At 38.3% G+C, this 25,527-nt stretch overlaps 2 protein-coding genes across 4 annotated transcripts; one reads left to right on the top strand and one right to left on the bottom strand.

Moving 5' to 3' along the window:
• Nucleotides 1–2,835: 2,835 nt before the first annotated feature.
• On the bottom strand, nucleotides 2,836–12,716 carry LOC135471175 (ninjurin-1-like). Of its 3 annotated transcripts, none has more exons than XM_064750273.1 (2): nucleotides 12,084–12,716; nucleotides 2,836–3,574 (listed from the first exon to the last, which is right to left on the bottom strand). In XM_064750273.1, exons 1-2 carry the CDS (start codon nucleotides 12,129–12,131, stop codon nucleotides 3,191–3,193), a joined length of 432 nt encoding a protein of 143 aa, XP_064606343.1. In that variant the 5' UTR covers nucleotides 12,132–12,716; the 3' UTR covers nucleotides 2,836–3,190. The 3 variants fall into 3 exon arrangements, with proteins under 3 accessions (XP_064606343.1, XP_064606342.1, XP_064606341.1); XM_064750272.1 differs by lacking the exon at nucleotides 2,836–3,574 and adding an exon at nucleotides 5,693–6,101 and having other exon boundaries at nucleotides 12,084–12,703; XM_064750271.1 differs by lacking the exons at nucleotides 2,836–3,574; nucleotides 12,084–12,716 and adding exons at nucleotides 5,693–6,101; nucleotides 9,926–10,053.
• A 951-nt stretch (nucleotides 12,717–13,667) lies between these two features.
• LOC135471371 (uncharacterized) lies at nucleotides 13,668–24,086 on the top strand. Its single transcript, XM_064750582.1, has 5 exons — nucleotides 13,668–13,742; nucleotides 20,805–20,996; nucleotides 21,944–22,257; nucleotides 22,553–22,615; nucleotides 23,018–24,086. Coding segments are annotated over exons 1-5 (1,404 nt in total). The 5' UTR covers nucleotides 13,668–13,740; the 3' UTR covers nucleotides 23,851–24,086.
• The last annotated feature ends 1,441 nt before the right edge of the window (nucleotides 24,087–25,527 follow it).

Raw genomic sequence — 25,527 nt, forward strand, 5'->3', positions numbered from 1 at the left:
TATTTCCTGTAATCAGGTATTATCATAGAGGTCATTTATACCGATAGCGCCTATCCAAATAATTTTACGGTCATGTAATAAACATAATGAGAATTTCGCACACCTGCGTGAAAAAAATATTCAGGTCTTATTACCTGAATTACTGATTTATAACTCTAAACCATTCCTGATATTTATGACTCGTTCCACTGTTGCTCTGTATAAATAATATTGAAGTGCTGAAATTGTTGATAAGCCCAGTTTGCGTCAGGTGTTGTGTATATCTTCAGAGTGTGTGTCATTTCTCTTTAATCAGTTACCATGATTGTTATAGCAGGATGTCAAACCAAAGTGATTGACTGTCTTACAAACTGCCTTTGGAAAGCTTTAATCCATGATACTGTACTTATGTGTATAGTTACAAGTAACTACGTCGGAACCAAGTTTTATGGTAGTTAAAACCGCGTATATAGTATATCCAGTCTATACATAGCATTATCTTAGTACAACATAGCCTACATCCTGATGTTAACGCTTTTATCCACTGTTACTCTCCACAAGTGTATCAGCGGCAATGCAGTACCTATATAGGTGGTTGGTCGTTGGTGTATCCATCGGACATAGTGGAGTGTGTATAAGTAGTGATTAGGCGACTAGATCAATCTTAGTGTCAAGAGAACTAAATAAAAGTTATATAGACCAAATTTAAAAGAATGCGAAAAGAAGCATTTCGAATTTTGACTTGTGTTTATTTTTTCCTCTGTCGCGGAATATATAAAACAATCTGCAAAATGAACACAGATTTCGTGTCTCTGCATACTCACATTGGCTTAACGTTGAGTCATGTTCGCGGGATACTCTGCTCTAAATCAGGGGGAATTAATTCATGGATTAGCTACCTCAGATGCGTCATATACACCGGTATAAAGACCATGCATCATATGCACGATAAAAACATATGCATAGTCTCTATACTCTGACGCACCTCACGTAGCCAAGGTATGATTCAAATCGGGGCGCCTGTGGCTCAGTTGGCTAGCGCTGCGTAATGAACCAGGAGCCTCACACCAATGTGGTCGCTGTGAGTTCAAGTCCAGTTCATGCTGCCTTCGGGGGAAGGGCACCCAGCAACCTGTGGATAGTCGTGGGTTTCCCCCGGGGTCTGCCCGGTTTCTTCCCACCATAATGCTGGCCGCCGTCGTATAATTGAAATATTCTCGAGTACGGCGTAAAACACCAATCAAATAAATAAATAAATGATTCAAATCTCTGTGCTCTAAATCCAGCCCGGGAGTGCATGCGGGGCGAGAGGTCAGTCCTGGCCGTAGCACGAGAATGGATACATTCCCCGATCCCACTGTCCAATAAGCGACCAACGGCGGTCTTAAGCAGTTTTTCATGTCTTGCTTTTCGTTGATGTGTCAATGTGTCGTGCCAGCATTCAGGTCAAACACAAAAAACAAAGTTGGAACGAATCGTCACTGATCCGTTTTCAACCTCGTATAAAACTGAACATCCTCGTATATGTGAACAATTCTTGATTGTGGCATCAAACAATCAATCAGTCAATCTAAGCCTGACTATCATGAAGAGGAACCATGATTATATCGAATAAACACGTCAAACACCAGTGTAAGACAAATTATTGACTTCTGGCCTAGCTATGACAGCAAAATATTGTGTGATCGCAAACTTCATTGAGAAAATTACTTTGTTTGAAGTTGGGTGATTTCTTTCTGCCTATGAAAATCCGAAATTTACTTATCAGCTTCGTATAACTCAATTCATGCAATTTGGAGTAAAATAAAGGCCATAAAATATTGCTTTTGTTGCTGAAACTTGCATATTTTTACTAGGTTATCATCTTACCTTAATAACTCAGATTACTTTCCTAAGATGAAGAGAACATTCAAAATCAAGCGAAATCAGTAACTTGGTCATGAAATAGGTGAAAACAGTAGCAGGCCGTAGTTACTACTAACGCCTGGAGGAGGGCAAATTTTTTGTGTGCAGCGCTGACTTTGTTATAGGTCAGCTCATCGAACAAGGACAAATCACCACTTATATGGACAAAATGCTGGCAGAGTTGGAGAAAACAACTGTTTATTGTGGCAATCAATGCTTTTTGTAGAGTTAAAATATTCACACTGTAATTGAAGGTTTATCATGACCGCAAATTTCGGTCCAGTGGCTTGAAGTCGGTTGAAGCAAGTGGAATGAAGCAAACAGAATGGAGTCGGGTTCAGTTCGACAGCTAGTTACATTGCTACGGTTTTTTCTATATACGGATCATTGGCCACTGGTATTGTGATATATGTTCCGCCTTGATTGCGCATTTTCGACACCATCCATCTCCCGTTAGAAGGCTGAGGCTGGTTTCAGTGAAGAGCTGACAATAAGAACTCACATTTTTGTTATTTCCTGACTTGTAGAAAAGTGCAAAGTGCATTCCCACCGATTCCACGAGCTCATTTCTGATTTAGTACATTTTATACATTTTTCACACTTTTAGTATTTGACATTGGAAGTTCTGAAAAACAGGTCACATTATTTTAACATTGATATAGTGGTCAAAATTTTGATTTATATCGATCAAAAATAAATTCTAAAAAGTTTTGAAATTTACCTTATGTCAGAAATGCTTTTGGAATTGACCACATGAACGCTGGTACAGTGATAGAATACACTACATTCTATATCAGTAATTAGGGGCTTCCGTGGCCTAGATGTTAAAGCGTCATAGCGCGGCACAATGACTCAGTAGCCCCTCCCCAATGTGCTCACTGTGAGTTTAAGTCTAGCTCATGCTGACTTTTTGGAAAGGCCTGCCAGCAACCCCGGGTTCTACCCGGTTTCCTCGAACAATAATGCCGGTCCCCGTCGTATGAGTTTAATATTTTTGTGTAGGCCTACGACATAAAACACCAACTAATTAAATAAATATCAGTAATTAGCTGGTCTATTTGACTATATCATTGTACTATCATTTTGTTGGTCATGGTTTTTGCAAAAAATATCAAACGATAAACAAACTAATGTGATGTCATTTGTCCAGAATGACAGATCTCTTTGTTCTTTGATTAATTTTAATAGGTCTTGTGAGCATGTGCGAAACGCAATTTTACATTTTGCTGCCAGCGGTCTAGATATAATCTTCAGGCGTAAGTTCTCGTTCACTTGTTTACCATGCATGTAAAAAGATTTTTATTCCTTATAGGGTGTTGTTACCAATGGCTGAATTAGTTACATTAACTCCAAAGGCCGTGATGAAAATATTGACAGCTGTGATGAAACCGATCAGGCCAACGGCCACCGTGTTCAGCGTACTGTGCAGCTTTCTTCCTGAATCTTGCTTTATTTCCAGGGTTGCAATGGCGAGAAGTACCCCGCCCACAATGAGCTGAAGCACAATGGACGTTATAAGGAACCCAAGGATGATGCTGTAAAATTTGGCACCACTTCCGGCCGCTAAGATAGCGTTCAGCTGGGACGCGTTGGACATCAGTAATGCAACGTCGAATAGTCCTTCGGCTATTGTTTTGCGTGTTAGGGTGCCAAATCGTGACGTTCCATTATCCTGAACTTGACGGATTGGCTGGAAATGTGAAAGAAAAACGGTAAAAGGCAGAAATTCATACGACGAATTGAAAATGTGTTGAATTTTTAGATCGCATTTCTATTTTTAAGATAAAGTAAATCAGAATCCTGTGTGAACTAAAGAATTCTGGAACAATGTTTTGGCTCTTTCCTTGCGTCAATTCCGTCACAACTGAAAACAGTTGACTACTCCTCCTCGCTTCTTGCTTTATATACTTTCTTACTTGTTTGGTGCTGTTCTGTACTGAACTTTGTTTTGGGAAATGTTCTTGCGTGTAATCCGGACGTCTATAATGGTTGACAGCTGACATACCACTTGTTAACCGTTTCCAGTGGAAGAGGTTCCAAGTTGTTTACAGACCGGAAAAACGAATTCACAGCACGGAGAAGGAACCGATACTTAGCGTAATGTACATCCCGGCTGCCACTAAAAATGTCACATATTATATATATACCTGAAGTATTGTAAAGTATACCTGAAGTATATAAAGCAAGAAGCGAGGAGGAGCAGTCAACTGTTTTCAGTTGTGACGGAATTGACGCAAGGAAAGAGCCAAAAGATTGTACCAGAATTCTTTAGTTCACACAGGATTCTGATTGCGACCATTTTATTGACATTCCTTAAGTATACCTTAAGGCTCTTAAGGTATACTCTTAAATAGGGCTTTCTGTAAAAAAGACTTTTCACGGGAGAATTTAGTTTGAGTATGCTACAGTGCGAATTTCTGTTTAAGATGTCATCTCATGGGAGAAGAAAATTAAACTCATAGTAAGTCTATAAATTATATATGTATGGCTATCCTACACATATATAGACACTCTCGTATAATTTGAGATGGGCTGAATATCTATCGAAACTGATCCTCAGACCCTCAGTGTTAGAATGTGCTTATTCGTATTGAAGGTAAGATGACATGGGACATGAATCGGTTTTTAGAAGAGGATGCACCTACATCGAAACTATGATAAAATCCAAATATTTGTTGACATAAAGATATTTTATTCATTAAATGATGTCACAATACTCTTGATGGTTGAAAATGACTAGTAGGATAATGAACACGAAATACGTAATTACACTGGCCGACCAATCTATTTGGTGAAAAAAAAAATAATAAAAACAACATCTAAACAGTAAACATCCTTTCAGGAACCGCTCAAGGAGCTATATACACAAATGATGCTGTAAGCCATATATATATATAGTTCTCTGTGCGTTCAGTTATGGGCGAAAATTGTGTGCAGATAAGAAGAATTCTATATTATACATACACTTAGCGAATGTGAAATCAAATAATACTATCTGAGCACTAATCAAATTTCGCCGGAGAAACTATATACAAATTGTATGAGACAGAGTTGTCCTATATGTACCACGTATGGTCGCATGAGACATTGTGATATTACACGTATGGCACCTTGTGGCCGCAACTTAGCCTCGTTATATAGAATCAAGGTCCGTCACCAAGGACTTACCTTATAGCAATCTGCGTCTAATGCATACAACACGTGGACGATAAAGTAGACAATTCAGCTGCACAATATATGAACCAAAAAGTATCTATGTTATTTGTATTACATTTGGTGAGGTTAATTTACGCCGAGAATTAACAGAATTACAGTTAATGTATACACGGTTAAACCGTTCAAAACAGGAGAAAACCCAGTTTACAGTTACGCCAAAATATTGATGTTAGTGCTCAATGGAATTAAATCTGATCCGTGCAAATAATCTCAAAAAGTGTTTTAAACAATGGGATACCTATGATATATAATATATGATATTATATATAATATTATAAAAGCTACTTTGGAGCATTCCATCACTGTTTTTATATTGATATCAACATGACTTAGGTATCTATAAGTGGTACATGTACATGAAGCAGTAATTAATTATAAAGCCAAAATAGAACCCTGTTCAAAATAAAAGTATAAAAGTACAAAATACATATAATTCTAAAGACATATTATCTAAACATACAAACTATATATAAAAAAGACCGACGTTTTGTTCTCCTCTCAAACTTATAATTCTTATGTAAAAATCCATCTATATAACATAAATGTTCGATCCGTTCGATTTTTTTTTCTGTGACGCAAAGGCTTCAAAACTCTTTGATGATGGCAAACGTTCATTGATCTGAGAGACATGCAGTTTTTCGTGTCTAGCCGTCTTCAGTCATCTTGATACCAAAGGATGAGACGAAAATGTTAACAACAGTGATGAGGAAGATGAAACAGACGGCCACGTTGTTTAAGGCGTTGGCGGCTTTCTGTTTTTCCTTGTCTGTGATGTCCAGGGTACCGAGGACAAGAAGGAGGATACCTGTGATGACCTGCAGGATGATGGAGACGATGAGGAGGCCGAGAACGATGTAGTAGAACTCGTGGGACGGGCCTATGTTCAGAAGTGCCTTCAGCTGAGACGCGTTAGCCATCAGCAAAGCCACATCCATCAGTCCCTGTGCCAGGGTCTTCTTCGTGGCGTACTTGTTGAACTGTGGAATTAGTCCCGCTCTTTCCTGTCAGGTATACAAAAGTGTTTCTCTGCATCAGGACTTTTAACATGGCAAGTTACTTCCCATCACCAACATCATCCACTGTGACAAGCTGGCTGCATGCTGTACAACTAAAAGCCTTGGATGCACGTACATATATCAACCATGCAACACACAAATCAAGCTGGTTACGGGCATGCACAAAAAAGGCACATCATTGGATACCAGTAGCTATTGTCAGTCTTTCCAAGGTAACAGCAGTTTTTCAAAATATTTTGTTTCATCGGTATAGATGGTAGAAAGTATACTGACTTCCTTGGTGATGGATTAGTGCGTGGTGGTTAGTCATATACGAGTACTATCCCAGTTAACGGTTCCACGATTTCATCGGAAAAAATATTTGTTAGGAAGGTGTGGAGTGTCGCAATAAAAGTGAAAGTCATACACACCAGTTCTACGAGCATTGAGTTTATATCTATCATAAATCAACTTTACATAAATAAGTACCATACACAAGATGTGTACCATATATGCCTGTACATATTAATTGTAACAAATTTCGAAGCTTATTAATGTACACCTTGCATACACATCTTTGTGTCCGTATATTTTAAATGTGTATCAAACTGTGTCTCTCGTACACATATATATTAGTACATAATGCAAATTACACAAACACATGTGTACTAAAAAGTCCACATTATCTTTTTCAGAGTCTATTTATTTATTTGTTTATTTGTGTGGTGGTGTACGCCGCACTAACGAATATTTCACTTGTACGATGGTGGCCAGCATTATGGCGGGAGAAAACCGGGTAGAGCCATCCGCAGGTTGCTGGCAGACCTTCCCACGTACAGTGGGAGAGGAAACCAGCATGAGCTGAACTTGAACTCACATCGGCCGCATTGGTGAGAGGCTTCCGGGTCATTCCGCCGCGCTGGCACGCTAAACACAGAGGCCACAGAAGTCCCCATTTAATAGTTTACAGCTGAAGTTATCCTTCCCAAGTCATATTAAATACTTAACTGTAGGCCTATAGAGCACAGATAAAGAGTAAATTTCCATCCAACATCCTGCGAGAGCTATATATAGCTGTGTTTATGTAGGAATGAGCAGAGATGGCTAAATTAACAGTTGACGTATCTCTGCTCTGTTTAGACTGGATGTAAACAGTCTTCACTGCAGGCATAAATAAACAATTACATCTCTGAAATTCATTTAAAGCCAATATCAAATGTATTGTTTCGTACAAATATTATATATTGGTGTGAAATAACGATTGCTATTGAGAGCAGTCGGTGCACTGCACTTCCTAGTTAAGCCGAACAGGAACATCTCACCCACCCCCCACCCCCCTTCCCCATACGACAAAAAACATTTTATTGATATGACATATCGACAAATCTCGAGAACACAGTCAGGAATTTCAGGGAGCAATAAAGGATCATAAGTGTGTAGGACGGCTGAAACACAAATGTTGTCCAAAAACTTTTTTTTGCTTCAAATCGGCTGAAGACCAACATGATTTTTTCCAATAAGTTTTGTATCTGTACTTTTTTGTCCATCTAAGAAAAAGATGGCTTTCAGTATGTCTACACCGTGCTGTATAAAACAAACATTCGCACATGTATCCATCGTATTCAGACATGTTTTAGTATATACCCTGAGTTTTGTAACATAAAATAATACACTTGTCTGATTGTATAAACCAACTACTTTTACCGAGTTCATCATATCTGTTCAGTTCAGCAACTGTATCGAGAGAAACCTCTGTCATCTGCAGATCTGTTTGTAAACGTTTGACCAGAGCCCTTAGTAAACAAAAAGCACGTTGCAGCAACACTTTGTGGCTGAAGTGTTCGAATGCCGTCCGTCGTAATCAAACATTTGTTTGTTTGTTTTTGTTTTTTTTTTTTTCTACCTCGCGTGGATTACATGGATTATACGAAGCCGCTGACAATAGAGAGTGAAGGATGGCGAACATGTCAACCTAGGGGGCAAATGCACCAACGTTACTCCGTAAAGGGACCTGCTGACGGTGGGGAATGACAACCCTATGTTGTCTAAACAACACCTACTGAATATAGAATCGAATCCAACGGAACATATGTATTAGACAAGATGTATATGTATATGATTATTTCAACATCTGTCGCCATATACATGCATCTGTGATGAAGTAATTTACGATTGGTATACTTTGTATACTCTTGCCTTGCATTGTTTATAGGCGCTATACTGTACAGAAAATATAAAGTAGGCTACAATACAAATGTTTTAAATAACACCATACAGTCCACACTGACATTTTAAAGCGACCCAATAATTCTTCGTCAACGGATGTGGTACAGTTACAAAGGCAGGATGTATAATATGCGTACGGCCGACATCTATCTGTAAATCATGTATAATCACGTACAAGTATAACATTTAGATACAGAGGGAGGGTTTAAAACTTATCAAAAACTTTAAAAGTCATATTTCGTGAAACCAATTTGGAAATGAAGGTTATATGTAGGCTATGCAGCGCCTTCGCGGACGTTACTTACGATGGTAAATGATAATTTAGGACCTTTTGCTAAAGTTGGCGCAGGCCTATATATAGGACCCCATTAGACGAAAAATAAAACTGGCCTAACGTTAACTACCAAGATTACTATGTATCGAATACATAACCCTTGTCTGTCCGTATGGTGGCAGCTGTCGTTGGGATAAGTTAGACACCTTTGCCATTATTCTTTATACTTCTCTCTCTCTCTATATATATATATGTATATGTGTGTGTACTACATTTTTATAACAAAAGTTTCCATGCAATATTCTAGAAAGTGGAAACAGAAATGAGGAATCTGCCATAAACACATCTACAGTACAATAAATCGCTTTTAGCCTGACATTTGTTTGGACAGACTAAGCATTGCTTAACTGAATAAATAAAGTCTGTGAAAAGCAAATTATCGCTGAAATTAAACGTCGCGCACAAAGGAGAAAATTAAGCAAAATTAAAATTTTGCTTTTTAGAAAACATCACCTGTTTCATGCAAACTGTCCCATTTTGCCACTGCAAACCAGTATACAACATTCATGTATACGGTTCGTCTAGAAACTTAAGTCTTGGGCCCATGCGTATGCTATACAAAATCGTCCGCTCTAGAGATATACGTATAAATGGAAGCACTACCGCCGAACAACTTAGCCAATCTGCTCATTAAATTTTGGAACTGCATGGACTTCTTTTGATGTTTCATATCTTTAGGAAACATAAGTCGCAAAAAAACTAAGTGTATTAACAATTGGTATGCATTATGGTTCTTCTGATGAGGAGGGCGAAATGGTATGGGAATGTCGTTTTCATTCGTACACATGACATGTAAAATACGCAACGAATCTATGTCAAAGGTAACTGTATTCTGTTAAAAAGATTTCTTAAAACATTCAGGTCATATTCCAACTGCATAACCGTATGGACAAGGCTGATAGGGTATTCATGCAGGGTGACTTAAATTGGGCAATGTGGTTATCTAATTTCTAGAGCCATGGTGGCTGCATAGTTTGTATCAAGAATCTAAATTCCAATGCACGCTGTGTGCCAAGAAAGTTTCACGTATATCGACACGTGTATGCTTATAAAAATAACCGATTCCAGCCAAACAGCATTTTCATCGCCAAATGGGTGCTACTCTATGTACCATGATTTTGGTGAACAATGAAGAGGGGAAGCAGCTTACACAGTACAATGTCTATGATAGAATCAACAAATCACACGCAAATTACGGTACAACATCCAAAAGCTGCAATATACAATCTGACAAAAAGTTGCAAAAGAAAAGAAAATCACTATTCTTTACCTCTTTGTTGTTGGACACAAGAGAATAGTCCTCATTTAGTAATTCCATAGTTACAAAGAGTGATAAATAGTACAAATACACGTACATACATATAGGCCTATATGGCAAAGTATGAGCCACTCATTGTGTTTCGAACTGCGCTGGTGTAGTCAAACTGGGTAACTGTTACCGTGTATGCACGTGTACACATACGGCCTGGGGGAATGCACACTATACACTGAACTGTAATGACACCCTCATTATATATGATGGGTGATCGAGTAAATGTTAAAGTGGCCATATACAGAATGGTACTCTGAATATGTATATACTTACATGTATATCTGTAACAGATTATGAATACATACAACATATGTAAGTTGGAAGATCTTCCAGAAACCTGCCGATGTTCGCTGGCCGCCTTTTAGGCTACACATCAAATCAGTTTTTATCTGATGATGGCAGCAATTACGGCCGAAAAATCAAATCATTTACTGTATTACGACCTACTTTCAGACCAACTTGACCAATCACCGCAGATTTAAAATAATAATAAAAAAAATTGACTGGCCATATACATAACAAAATAGTGATGAAGAGAGAGGAAGGTATTGCCTACTTCAAAACTGAACAAGTGAACCCATTTGGCGGATGAGGAAATTTAACAACTGGATATGGTAATATTAATGACTAACTTCTTTCTCTATGTTACCTGTGCTGCCTGACTAAAATGGCTCCATTTTTGGCATGAGAGGTCAGTTTATTTCAAAAGTCGTCAGGAGCTCTAAAGTTTTTGATGCCACTTGTGCAATGTCAACTTTGCCCTTGGCTTTGTGCATGGATATCTCGCGCCACTGACTATGCAAGTCCTGCCATTAGTTTGTGTAATGATCCTTCTAAATCTGAACGTTAATTAAGAACAAACCATTAAAGTGGCCTATTACAAAAACTCAGTTACGTGCATGTTTATATTAATATTGGTATATGTTCATATTGGTTTATGTTCATACTGGTTTGTTGTAAAACTATCTGATTTCGGCTCACTTTTATACATGATTTACTCCACGTAGGATAAAAACATCTTTCATTTTCGTTATCCCGGATGCCATATAATGGTGATACATCTGGTTAACGAGGGTCTCATGTTGGGTCGTTAAGCTATTTGCTCCACCCAATTTGACAACATTCAACCAGATATATCTCTGTTTCTGTCGTTCTTATCAGGCATGGTCCATGTTAGCGCTTATAAGGACACGCTCTGGGCGTTTATGGGCTAGATTTGTAGAGTTTATATATCATGTAAGTTTATGAGGTGTTTAACCAGAGAGAGTGCATGGAGCAATTCGTATGTATACTTAACCTATACAGAGAATACAAACTGACTCCCGTATACAACTCACCGTATGGAATGTCTACCAATTACATGTATGTGCACTGTATGACAGGGATATATATATATATATATATATATATATATATATATATATATATATATATATATATATATATATACCTTTGTGTGTGTGTGTGTGTGTGCGTGTATTCATATTTTTTTCTCTGTGTGCAGTGGTGTAGCGTATAAATGAACGAACTGACGAGTTTTCGGGGTATGCGCCCTTCTGCTGGTTGTTCATATTTTTGCAAGTAAAGGTTACTAAAACTACGTAAAAATAAATATCGTAATAAGCTACATAATACCGCGCATATCGGATTCGGGCAGACACTTTCTTTCAACTTAAAGAGTTTCTGACAACGGTTTAGTTGTAGTATCATGTCAATCATGCACGATGCCCGGTTGAACTTAAGCAGAAGTCGTAAATGGGTAAAACAAAATAAACTGAAACCGAGGCATATTGTGAAAACAACAGATCTCCATATCATAAGAATTTGTGCTCAACAATTAAGAATACATTTTACAATGAAGCTAGGAATGATGCATGCGAGTTCATGTCAAAGTTAAATCTATTACAAGACATAGCCCCCTTTAAACATAGATGCATCACAGATGAGCATCTACTTTATGTAACCGCTTTCACTTTAACATTTGGGCTTCCATCTTGTATACAAATTAACCCGTTTCCACCATAGTGTGCTGAATGCACTGATGGTCATACCATGCTTTAATATGTAATACCATGCTTTATATATATATATATATTATATATATATCATCACTTACCATGACTCCCGTACCAGAGGACATAGCTTCTGCCTCACAACACGTCATACAACTTCTTTAAAGTCTTGACTGCCTCTTCCCACCAGGTGGATGTATTAAACAGTGCTTAACACAACCACTGAAACAGCATACAGTCAACAGCTTAAATATCCTGTTATTGGAATTGCTCTTGTGTGCTATCCGTTATCTTCTGCATAGCCACTCTCCTTAACTTAGTGCATGTCACCTATCCTTTCGTCTAACATACAACGTATACAGTATATCACAACGACTGGAAATGCCTTTACTGCAGATGCTTGATTAAGTAGCGGCTGAAAGTGGGTTCATCCAGGGCAAGATGGTTTGTATCGGTATGCCTACTATGTATACGTGCGCCTGCACTCAAGCAGAGACGGTAATTCTTGGAAGAAAGTGATGCAACCACGTCTGCGCAGCCTAAACACTCCCGTTTTGATACCGTTGCACCATGCGTGTATACACTTGGCGAACTTCTTTGGTGTAGCTATCAACTGCTAAAAGGCTGTCCTATTGCTCGGGAACGACTCAACTTAATACCTTGTTTGAACGTTGACGTTTTTTATACATACAGACCTCCCTGGCTATCACATGCGATGTCGACCCACGAAAACCCGTCTTAAATCAAATCTGCTGATGTCATGAACTCGAGCTCGGGCTATATTGATCCCCTTAAAGTTTGCCGACTTCGACACACATCCACTTGTAGGAGGATGTCGTTAGCAAGTGCGACCGCATTCCTCTCCGAACAGAAGACGGACCCGCTGGAAACGTTTAGGCTACATATTAGGTTTGGGGCAAGTTTCTGGATAAAGTTTCAAATTGATTTCAATCCTGGGTTTCTATAGATTAAACCTACACACAGGCATGTCTGCATCAGGTAAAACTATATGTAGGGCCTATAATATAGAAGACACAGAACAATTTACAGCTTAGCAAACCTTATCAGTCGACCTTCGGCACATAGCTCGCTGTAAGAGCAATTAATGATGAGTCTGGAAATTTTTTCTTTTGTTTTATGAAAAACTCTTTACAATACATTTTGACCCCGTTAAGGTTCCACATGTGGTTAACGTTTATTTACTCTAGATCTCAATACATACAAACGTGTACACCGGCGAAATGAACATCCAAGGGATTTTCTTCTTTGCAATTTACCAAAATACGGAAGTTATCAGTCATGTGAGAGAGGACTGATATATACAGGACTGAACGTCTGTTAGCCTACCATTTCATTACTTTTGTAAGTTCAGTTGTAATTTCACCGAATTTTATGTACCTGACATCATATTTATTAGGAAGGTTAGAAAATTTTAATAAAATTATCTTAACATTTCATCATTTAAGATCTCATTTAAGTAAAAATAAAATTGGAAAGAAAAAACGAGAAGGTACATGACCTCACAATAGCCTATATGTTATCAGTGGTAATTTAAGTCCCAGACTTTAACACGAATGTGTGTGTGGTCACGTCGTTTAGACGCGCTTTAGACATCAAGGGAAACAACTTCGCATATATGTGTGAGTTTTTCCACCGCTAGATGTCGCAGCGGAAAACTTTGGCAGGAAGAATTTCGTCTGCTTGAGAAAAGAGTTAACAGTGTAAATTACGGCATTTACCGGATATTCTTATCACATACTTATGTAGGTAGTAATTTATTTCCTTTGCATGTGAAAAAATCCAAAATGACCATCCTCTTGGCAGATGAAGGGAAATTGTCCATCGTAACTAGATTTAACAACAACAACAACAAATGTATACTAGGGGGTCTATGGCTTTGGCTCAGACATAGCCCCAAAAGACTCCAACCCCTTTTCTTATACTGACCTAGCGTTGTTGGAGTATGGACGTTTACAGTGTTAAGTTCACACACAACGAAGTTCCAGGCCAATTATCTATCTTATCGAACAAGTCTCGTGCAAATAAGACACCAACTCGTTTAAGAATAGATGTTTTATAGCCATGAAGGCTTCCACGGCAAGCGCTCCTTGGCCGTGGCTGCGGCCCCCATCTTCCTACTGCTCAACTATGAAGCACGACCTGCGCGTAGGCCTACATGTAGCTGCTCGACATGACAACCACGGCCGAGGAGCATGTACTGTGAAAGCCTTCATGGCCACAATAAATCTGTTCTAAAGTGAGTAGGGACATATGATGGTGGTGCAGTGGATGCAGAAAGCAAGTCTTTAGGTTGCTGTCTTTTATTTGACAAGACTTGTTTGATAACAAAGAGAATCGGCCTGGATCTTCATCGAGTATGAAATTAATACTGTTAGTGTCGAGACTCCAACGGCGCTAGGAGAGTATAAGAAAAGGAGTTGGAGTGTTTCGGGGCTAGTTCAGATACAGATGACAGAGCACCGTCAGGACTTTGTCACAGTGATAATGGCGTGACTATCGGCACAGGTCTTTAGAGAAATCAAGAAATAGTGGGAGTAACAAAGCTGTCATGGAACAAACTCTTAAAGTAGTGTGTTTACAGGGGCCTGATCCAGGGCAGTTTTGATTTAATTTGAACCCGTGAAAAGGGATTGGGAGTCACAAGTTTGAGATCACAAAGGTTTGGGACCCGGTATGGGCATTCTGGCATAACGGACGCAATTTTTGTATGACTTGCACAGTGGAGAAACTCAGATCAGGCCCTGGCTGTGTTGTAACTAAGTTGCTGAATGGCTACCTATTATTCAGCAAACTAAATTTCTAATTCTTCCCTCCTTATTTGTCAGTCAAGTTCTGGCATTTTTCCTGCATGATTAAAAAAAAATAAATAAATAACACATTTTTTTTAACTTATGGATCTAGAGAGTCTTTGTAATGCAAATAAGCAAACATGCCTCTCTTTTGACATGCTTTGCAGCAAGCTTGCCCTAAAACCAGCAGAGTTTTGTGTTTTGTCAAACTATCTCTAAAGCCAATTTAACTGACCATCCTATCGATAATCTACTGCACAGTGACAGATACTGGGATTGAGAACGTAACTATAATCTTATTATCCCATTATACCCTGTCCTGTGAGCACTCTTTTTGACATTTTGGAATGTTTTTTTTTAATTCATATTGAGGTCAAATTTTCTGTTGAAGTTTCTCTTTTTTCACACTTTCATTTGTCAACTAGTTTGTAGACAATGTAGTATACATACTAAAATGTTATGGTATGTATATTATTTAATCAACCACTTACTCATATGCAATTAATGAAATTGTGAATTTCTGGATATGTTTATCTTGGTAACATCTTTATTTTGGAGTGTTTTATTTTATTTGTAGAGATTTCCCTACTTGACAGACCAGTATGAAGTCAAAGAATTTCAGCGATGTTTTTGGCCAATGGCAACAGATTATTCATGCTTGTTTGGGAAGAAAAATGAGTCACAAAGTGTCAAATATTGCCCTTGATATACTTTGTGTTGATATTGGTCTAAAACCAGGCTTTTTGTTTGACTATGGATCACTATCGGTTGAACAAATGGGACACCTCCTGCAGTCTTTGAACAAAGAAAATTTGACATCTAGCAAAAACCTATATGCCATTTGTGTGGACTCTGATGTCATTGTAGTAAATACACAGTGTCTGGAACAATATTTGAATTTTGTTAAGACACATGGATCTTTCATAGATGTGAGTGCTAAACATCAGTTACCGTGCCTTGCTGACGAAAGCAAGGGTCAGATTATACCTAGTTTAATAACAGTAGATGTGATATGTACAGACTTGAGGGCCAGTGTAATTGCTGGCAGGTCTTATATGGCACACATTCTGTCAGCAGCCAATGTGTCAACAATATATGGACTTCTGTTGGGCTACCCTGTGATATATTGGTATGAACAGTCAGACAATGAAGACATAGGCCAATGCCTCTCCATGGAACCTTTGAGAAACTTTAAATTATGGGGCAGTATACCACCTAATACATGGAATCCAGTCACATCACAGTCTGATCATAGCAAGGGACACCATTCTGCAGGCAAACATCTTATATATTCATTTACTGTCCCAGAGCGTTTCGTGGATTACGCAAGAAGTAAGATTGATGACTGGATGAGAACGCTTTGCAATTTGAGTTCCTGTAAAGAAGTTTTTACGGACATACACTGCTCACAAGATATTATAACAGAACCAGTTGTTGTTTTGTAACCATGACACGAGCTAATTTCCTAAATAAAATACTTCTTTTGGGGTATTAAGTGTTGTTTCGGTTCTTGCAGATGAACATTATATAAGTTGTACGAAGACAATACTCAGTTTAAAGATGCCTTGCTATTTTCTACTTAGTTGTGGCGATTGGTACGTGTTGAAGCATTAGTTTTCTTTGAGTGTCAACAGTTTTCCAGCATTTCCCTTTAAATGGTAAAATCTTGACCTGTAGTGAAGAAAATCAACATCATACCCCAAAATACAGGTGCAGTAACAGTAAATTGTAGATTTATTTTGTGTCATATCCTGGGCGCTGGTGATCGAATAACAACAGAGATAAGGTAATTATGAAAGGTGGTTTCTTACCCCATCAAAAGTTTTTGATCGCAGGTCTTGCATTCATGTAAGGCAAAGTATTACGAGGGGAAGTTCAGTCTTTGATGGGGCCTCCGTGTCCTTGCACGGCTCAGTGACACAGGAGCTGCTCAACAGTGTGGTTGCTACGAGTTAAAGTACCTGGTGGCTCCCTCTGGGTTGTACGTGGGAAGGTCTTCCAGCAACCTGTAGATTGTTGAAGATCTTCTCTGGAGCAATACTCGGATTCCTCCTATCATTGTGGTATAAATGAAATAGTGTTCAGTATGGTATAAAATACCAATCAAATAAATAAATCAAATATACAAACCAATCTTTGATGCCCTGTGTGCATATTACTGCAAGTTACAAAGTTCAGATCATGGCCTTACATATATTTGAATCCGCGTGACTGTAAATGTTAATGATGGTACTTCAAAAAGTGATGAGTTGACCATTCATGACGTAGACCATTGTGTATTTAGAATCAAAGTTAAGGTAAATATGGTTGTGCGCTTCTGTAAAGAACAATAAAATAATGGATGGTCTGTCGTACATGCCCTCCATGTGTGTTAATTACAGTAAATTAGAAATTGCAAGACTTTCACATCTCTTGTGTGTAAAGTTATGCATGTTTCGGTCTCCTGCAGGCGAACTCTTTGGTTGCCTTGCCATCAACTAATAGCTGCTACGTATAGTCAGGTACACCTTTGTTCAGAGCCCTCTTTAAATCCACCGATTTCATCTTGGGCAGCATTTTGCAACAGAAAAAGGTTAGATAATTTATTTTTCAGCTCCAGTGAACTTGGCATCTTCCAAGGATGACTACATGAATGTATACAACAACTGATTGTGAGGGAGAAGGTATGACGGCAGCACTTGAACCTCGTGTCGTTTTAAATTCAAAGCCAATGGTTTCTCGCACAACGGTGGGTAAAACCCGGGACTAATAAAACAATTATGTTATTCCCAGATAGGACAAATGTGAAAACTGTAATACTAGAAAACCTAATGCAAAATGTTGTAGCTGTCATAACGTAATGGATGCCCGATATCATGCATTTCCTTACAATATATGGGTTAGTTCGAGATAGAAAGTCAGGCCCATAGGGCTTCTCTGAAAATGTTGAAAGAATGTCTGTAACTCTACTTAATATAGGAAAAGTCACTTTTGGGTACTCGAATAACTCCGTGTTTAAAGTTATACAGAAGAAAAGGTTAAACATTGATGAGTTTCATTCTTGACTGTATGCCTGATAGTCAAACTAGAAAATTATAGTTTCATGTACAAAAAACTAAACATGAAGAAAATCTCAGGCGGCGGACCATTCATAAATATGTCCATGAAAATATTGATTTTTCTGGACCTTTTTCATCCAAGTATAAAAATGGACGTGAAACAATGGGTGGCACGTCACATGAGTTTTTTTTCCCACTGTATACACACAGACTACTGGACAATGCTATGTATATATATATATATATATATATATATATATATGTATATATATATATATATATATATATATATATATATATATATATGTAGCATTAGTTAGATCGTGTGTGTTGTGTGACGTCTATATCTTGAGATGTGTTGTTATGGGCCTGGGGAATATTAATAAGTATGTAACCCAATGTTTAATTTTTAAATTGACCTGTTTTTCTACAGTGCTTTAAATGGTTTTTTGCATCTGCCATATTCTTCTTGATAGTGCTTTTATTATTTGCTGACTATATCCATGAACCTGGATTGTGTTTCCTGTCATGCACGCCAACTCGAAAAGAGAGAGTTTCCATACTGACATTGTATTTTATCGTTTCTTGTATGCCAACACACCGAAAGGCCATGATATATATCTCGTCCTGTAGCATTAGTTAGATCGTGTGTGTTGTGTGACGATTTCAATCAACGACACAAATTATTCCTGCAAAAACTAGTGTGTCAAGGACACTCCACCAACCACCTTCATTATAAGTTTCTTAAATTTTACAGTGAGAGCAGTTCTGTTGTACGCATTACTGTGTCTAATTCCGCTTAATCCGACTCAAGGGTCTATATATTTATGCTTTTAAATAATATCGCCACGTGGGATTTATGAGCTATTGCAATGTAAACGCTACTGAAAGACATTTTTGAGCATCGACAGCTTATATATGCACTAACGTATATGGTACAAGATTGGGGTACCCAATTTACCTGGAACGTTCCTTGATTCTTTCCATTATCATTGAAATTCGATGACCGCTTTTCTTTGCATAAATCCGTCCTAACTTCTTACTTAATGTACTTTCTTAGTTATTTGGTGGTTTGTGTTATACATTGTTGTGTAAATTGGTCTTGCATGTGATTGTTGACACAGAACGTTTATTTTGCTTGACGGCTGGTGCACGACTACTCGGTATCTGTTTTGACGAATGGTTTCTCCTTACAGAATCCAAATTTGAGGACGTCGTCTATGTTTGGCATATATGTTTTAATCCAGAAAGGGGGCGCTATTGTGAAGCGGGATCCTGATTCATTGTTACGTCAAAAATGATAGTAGCGCATCGTCTACATTGTAACAATGTATCAGTTTCTAGCGTAACATCGTTCTGGCTTTCTTGCGACGTCATAATGATCAGCTGGGGAATGATCGTTCAAACTCAATGAAATGGAGTCAAGGTCTTATGAATGAGTCCAACACATCCGATGTCCCACCACCTCTGCTCGAGAAAAAGTTACATTTCATGCGATTCCCGGTGAATGACGTCTCAGAAAGATTGAACATGTGTAACCAATGTGTGGGACATCCGGTTGACGGATTTGCAACAATATGATTGGTCAATTGTGCGTTCTTGATTGACAGTTCAGAAAGGTCTATTGTCGGGCGTTTGACAACAATACGCCACCGCCATAATAGCCACGCCCAGCGTCAGCACAGCACCCTTGATTGACAACAGAAGAGCGTTTACAATGTTTAACCAATCAAATAGCTCCCTGACGTCACGTGACACCTGGACGTTGCTACGTTAACGTAACAATGGGTGCAGACAATGGCCGAGCTGACTGATGGCATATAAACTCTCGCCGCCACGACTATTTATATTTGCTTTAGCAGTCATACTCTCCATCTCCCTTTTCGATAGAGTGTCTGATTGGTAAGTCACTAACAATAGGGATACCTTGTGGTAAAACTGCTACTCTTTTGTGGAGTAAACCTCCTTTTCTCCCAGTTTTTACTGTGTTACAGGATCTTGACGTGAGCTTGTACATGTATGATATCCTGTGTAATGACATCGCGCGATACTGTAAAATATAAATGGATTATATGTCTTATATGTTTCTTTTTGTGTTGTTGAACATTGCCTTGAGGGAATTAAGGAAAATATGTCATGATATGAAATCTTTCAGTTTCCATTCCACGTTGTTCTGGTTTGGCACTTTTGAGAAAGCTGATTATTCTGTAACAAGTATATTACGCGATATCATCAAGTAGTTAGGTCTCTTTGGCTGTCAGTTATCATTATTTTGTGATTTACTTCAGCTATTTTCTGTTTACTTGTTTGTATGATACTAGGGAAAGCCTTGTGGAATAGAACTTCATGTCATGCAAAAAGAGCTGCTGAACTAGACTTGTGTTCAGATGCACAGCATGTCAAAAAGAAACTTGCCTTTATTTAACATTTTATCGGTATATCCAATGCTTTTGTATCTGTGTGCCTTAATCAGACATAGATTATTTTGGTTAATTAATAATAGTTGTTATATTGGTTTACCTGTACTTTTCTATAGGCTGGAATCTGTATGATCTAATTGTTGATATGTTATATGAAAATAATTATTTGCTATACATGCTAACAAGTCCTATCTTGTGCATTGGTATGGCCCCTCGTATATTTACAGTATAACTCGATACCTTATGGATAATGCTGTTTGCGCTGGATTCAGTTGCTCCGATAACTATATATGAATAAAGTATTAGTATTACATATATCAGTGGTTATAAATTGGCTATTTCCCATCCTCTACTTAGCAAAGCAAAAACAGGACATTTAAATGTCCAAAAGTGAAAACAAAATTTTGTATTTATGTTTTTCAGGAGAATTCATAAATGTTCACAAAAAATTCTGTATGCTGCATACACTCTGAAATAAAACACTTTAAAACCGTCACACTTCACATCTGTGAATATACGGTAATCGCTCATGTTTTAATTTTAACGTCATGATGCAGGTGCCAAGACAGGAAAGAGGAGAGGCCTTTTCGATGGCCAGCTACCTTGGGGGGTCCTCAGGCACCCCAGAAGTCTGAGAGTCTCGTGTGCACCGGAATCCAAGCTGTCTATGAGACACGTTATAAAGTTTGCCCAGATGACACTCCCGGGTTCTCTGAATGGTTGGCCTTCTTAAGGTATAGCTATGACAGGTGTGTACTCCAACTGAAGACAGGGGCACGTTCAAACAGATATGACGAGGCTATACTAAATTCTGTTTCGACATGCTTTCTAGCAGAGAAAACGTCGGTATTGAGCTATTCTTTTGTTCTCTATGCATGAACTACTATGTACGGGACATGCCCCAGACCCTCTAGGTAGGCAATAAAAGTGATGATATTTGTAGAACTGCAGAGGATGCTTACATGTCACAGGGCTGGTAGTGAATTATTTCGAACATTACACAATATGGATTCAAACATTAGTCTTACTATGGTCAGTCTTCATCGATGAAGTTGGATATATGCATCATGCAACACAGATGAAATGCCTAAGTACATTGAATGCGTCGCGGACCTTGATAAATCAAAGTCGATGCCATTGTTCTGTGTTCAGTCATGTGATTGGGTTTAATATGGTAATATGATGTTTTACAACTCCATGAAGCCGGTGTTATGACTAATGATTGCTGCCACAGCACCGTTATTTTACATAGGCCTATATATTGTGCTCGTTATTCAAATGAAACACACGTATCTTTAGCATATATTCCAATTTAAAGTTCTACCCATTGAGGACATGCTTTCATATAGGGAGCGGAGAAAAATGTTAATATGCACTAGTAGGTATAACATATAATGCACAGTGTGGTTATATATGTCTTTATACAAAATTGTATTTATGTATACATATAGATGTATAACCAAACTCAATCCAGTTCAGTGATTTATATACATTTTATAAATGTATTTTAATTTTTGGGGTTTAATTTATTTGCTAGTTGGTTTATTTATTTGGTTGTTGGTTTATTTTTTGATTAGTGTTTTACGTCGCACTAAGAATATTTCACTTATACTACGACGTCGAGCATTATGGTGGTTGTAGTTTAATGTCCTTAACGGAATATTTTTTATGTCATAATTTATTTAATGAATTTCAGAGGTCAATCGGCAGAAAGCCAACATAGCCTCATTTGCCAGCTCGGGGAAGGTACCTATGAGATTCTGACTCTTCGCAAGACCGCAGCTAAGATCAGTCTTTGGTTGGAGGCCGTTCCAGAAATGGCGACATCAGCCTTTGATAGGATGCACCAGTTGGTGGGGCGAAAACCGTCGGACTCGTGCCTTTACGATGACTGCGCAGCTGCATCAAGACTGGAAGATTCACTGATCGGGCTGTACGATAATATTTGGGACGACGAAGAGTTCGTTGATTTCGATGAACCCTGCAATTGTGGTGTCTCCGAAGACAACGGTAGGTTAAATATTTTAAACTGTATGCCTACGTACCTACTCATGATGGAACAAATAATTTATGGCTTAATTATTGTCTGTATAGAACTTGCTTTTCGTGATAAAAGTATTGCTTACCAAACAGAAAGAGAATGTGTGCATGTTACAAATTCTTCATTTTCGTGAGTGTAAGGTTTGACGAATGTGGTTTATATGAGTATAATTACGTACATTATATATACAATTGTAAGCAGTTAAGATGACAGGGTGGCCCAGTAGACTAATGTGAATGACACAAACCTTATGGTGTATTGCAGACAACATGGACAAGGTCATGATCTACACGATACTCGGGTGTGTTGTCTGTTTGTTGTTGGCAGGTGAGTTCTCAATTACTCCATCCAACGTTAGAGGTGCTTCAAGGATATATAATGCATGCTTAGGGTCTAACATCGTTTTTTTTTTCAGTCGTATGACGACGAGGAGCGAGGATATATAATGAGATAATAAAAGACTTCCAGCATAGAGTAAAACAAGAAGACTTGTGATAGCAAATTGTCACCCATAACCGCTCAGATATGTCCTTTTGTCAGTTTGCCTCAGTTGGGATATTATTCCATAACAGTTCATGTAAATGCTTAAATAGTGGCAAATACTCAGTGTAACATTCAAAAAGGCTTTTTGATGGAAAATCCTTGACTTATTTTAATTTAGTTTTTGTGACGTGGATTGAAATCATCTCACAGCTCATGTGATTTAACAAAAGACACTTCATATTTCAGGTTCTTGCCTTGTCTACTACCTAAGAAAGCCACATCCCAAAGTTGTAGCTATGCCAGAACTGGTGGTTTGGACATCGCTAACTTGTGCAGTTAAGTCAAACTTCAAAGCCCTGAAGTTGATGCGAGCTAACGCCAATGTTAATTCCTTCCTGATGTTGTGTAGAAAGACGAACAAACGAGTTTATATGAAGTGTCTTAGGTCAGACTGCAGCCGTGTGGCCCGAAAAAGGCTTATATCCGAGGTTCGGGCACTAAAGTGCTTGAAGCACTCAAATGTAGTCACCTTGATCGATACTCTACAGGTGGGGACACGCTTTAGTCTTGCGCTCGACTACGCGCCGTTTGGAAGCATGGACAACGTGATGGCAGAATGTAAAAACTTTCTCAGTCTTGTGGAAAGGAACAGTGTTTACAGACAGATCATCGAAGCAGTTAGCTGGATCCACTCCCAGAATTGGGCCCATCTCAACATCCATGGTGGCAGCATTTTGGTGTTTGACAAATGGTCCATGGTGAAACTATCTGGTTTCTCCAGGGCCACGCGGCTGGTTGGCGGAGATGTATGTTCGACCTTTGACCTTCACAGTGCCTGCTGTTCCCCAGAGGTTCTGAAGAAACAGCCATATAACGCCGTGAAAGCCGATGTCTGGGCTCTGCGAAATTTATTTCTCTTTATCGCCACTGGCCAACGAATGTTGGCAGGACAAGAAGCCACAAAGGCCATCATCATAGATATATCCGTAAGAGACTGGGGTGACAATCTTTCTGAGAACAGCCTCAACTTGCTCAAGGCTTTGTCCGAGGTTAGCTCAGTGGGCCGATGTAAAAAGTAATACTACTTCATGTCCATGGACTTCATTGTTATGGTTGACCTCTACAATTTCCAGCATGGGACATAATAATACACAGACTTCTAGTACGTTTACCGGAATCAAAAGGAACCTATTAAAAACAATCCCTCTAAATAATTCCAAAAATTTATTCGCGAACTGAAAAGGATGACAGCAACTTTATGACACATTGTCAGTTGTATATATTGTAACTTCATGTATAAAAATACATATTAATAAAGTCCCAACGATATGTATGTGAGTATTCGAGTTGAATTTGTATTTGAATTGAAGGTAAGATCTCGTTAATAATTAACACTCAATATCATTATAATCAACATAAGTTTACCTTTGTGTGAAACTCACATTTTGAGGTGGCACATGTAAGTGAACGTGATAGATGAACTGCGTACAGATATGTAAGTATCTCGTCAATTCATTCCAGAAAATATTTACTTTTAGGCATGTGAAAACGGATATAAATGTTCATTGAGGAAAAAATGCTATCTGCAGATAGCTAGCTCATTCCCCAATACCCGATAATTAATCTATACCCTCCCACCGCCCCAAAAAAGGACCTTATGGGTGACATATGGTGGTGACACCAGATACTGAGATGAAAGTCCACTTGTGACCTGCCGAATGGGCCGATATTACTTATCATGATTTCTAACATTTGAACTTTCTCACTGGCTCAAAATCACACCGTATTAAAGTATCCCACTTTGAAAGCAGATTTCCCATGTGAAAATTCTAGTAGGCCTATTCATGTCTGTTTTAGCGCCCCATAGTTGTCTAAACTGATGCCGTGTGCTGATGGGTCTGATGTAATCCGATGGATCTAAGCCAATTTTCAACATTAACATCCTTTCTAGTCAAGTTATGCCAAAGAACGAAAATATAATTGTTACACCTCTATCTATAAATTAGATAGCATCACTTTTCATCAGATATTTGAAGATATTTCCCCACATAATACGTACTGTATAAATATGTGTATTTCACAGTTATATATATATCACAGTTATTGAACCGCATTTTTTTGGCGGATAAATGCAAGTTCTTTCAAAGAAGTCGCATGCAGCCTGTAGTCAGTTCAAAGGTTGTGGTCTATATATGAATCAAAATGCTATTTAATGTTTAACACATAATAAATTTCAATACATAAACATATGTACGTACCCGAATTGTATTAGCCCGGAGTGTTTATGATAAAATTGTGTTTTTTCTTTGTTGGTTTTGCGCAAAGGAGTGTGCTGTTGGCTTTCAATCATTTTACGACACTAACGTCTAAATATTTGGGTGTGTCCTTTGCTTGAGTACTATAAGGATGGGTCCATTGAAACAATGATTACCCCAAGTTAGTTACCAAATAAAATGCGTTCTGGCATGTATGAAATTTATATCTAAAAATACAGGCAGTACCAGCAAGTGTGCATACGAGATTGAGATATAAGAAAGCATCAGGTTTGTGATACACCTTATGCGTTGATAAAATAAATGTATATATATGACATTCTCAAGAAATGTTAAGAAATCTCAAATGAAATAAAACTGATTGCGGTTTTATTAAAAGTAAGTCTTACTTTATTCAAGAGGATTCAGGGTCATACAAGGCCAAGGCAATACCACCAGTATTTACGTGTTACGTATAGTTAGGCTCATTCTACATTTGCTCTT

Source organism: Liolophura sinensis, chromosome 7, assembly GCF_032854445.1.
Source record: "Liolophura sinensis isolate JHLJ2023 chromosome 7, CUHK_Ljap_v2, whole genome shotgun sequence".
In the NCBI taxonomy this organism is placed as follows: Eukaryota; Metazoa; Mollusca; class Polyplacophora; order Chitonida; family Chitonidae; genus Liolophura; species Liolophura sinensis.

What these genes read in the sequence shown, in the direction of transcription:
- LOC135471175 (XM_064750271.1), bottom strand. Translation starts at nt 10,012, where the DNA reads ATGTACGTGTATTTGTACTATTTATCACTCTTTGTAACTATGGAATTA. An exon ending in TTGTGTCCAACAACAAAGAG is followed by an intron (nt 6,102 to 9,925) that starts GTAAAGAATAGT and finishes TATACCTGACAG; the next exon opens with GAAAGAGCGGGACTAATTCC.
- LOC135471371 (XM_064750582.1), top strand. An exon ending in TGGTGTCTCCGAAGACAACG is followed by an intron (nt 22,258 to 22,552) that starts GTAGGTTAAATA and finishes GGTGTATTGCAG; the next exon opens with ACAACATGGACAAGGTCATG. An exon ending in TGTCTGTTTGTTGTTGGCAG is followed by an intron (nt 22,616 to 23,017) that starts GTGAGTTCTCAA and finishes TTCATATTTCAG; the next exon opens with GTTCTTGCCTTGTCTACTAC.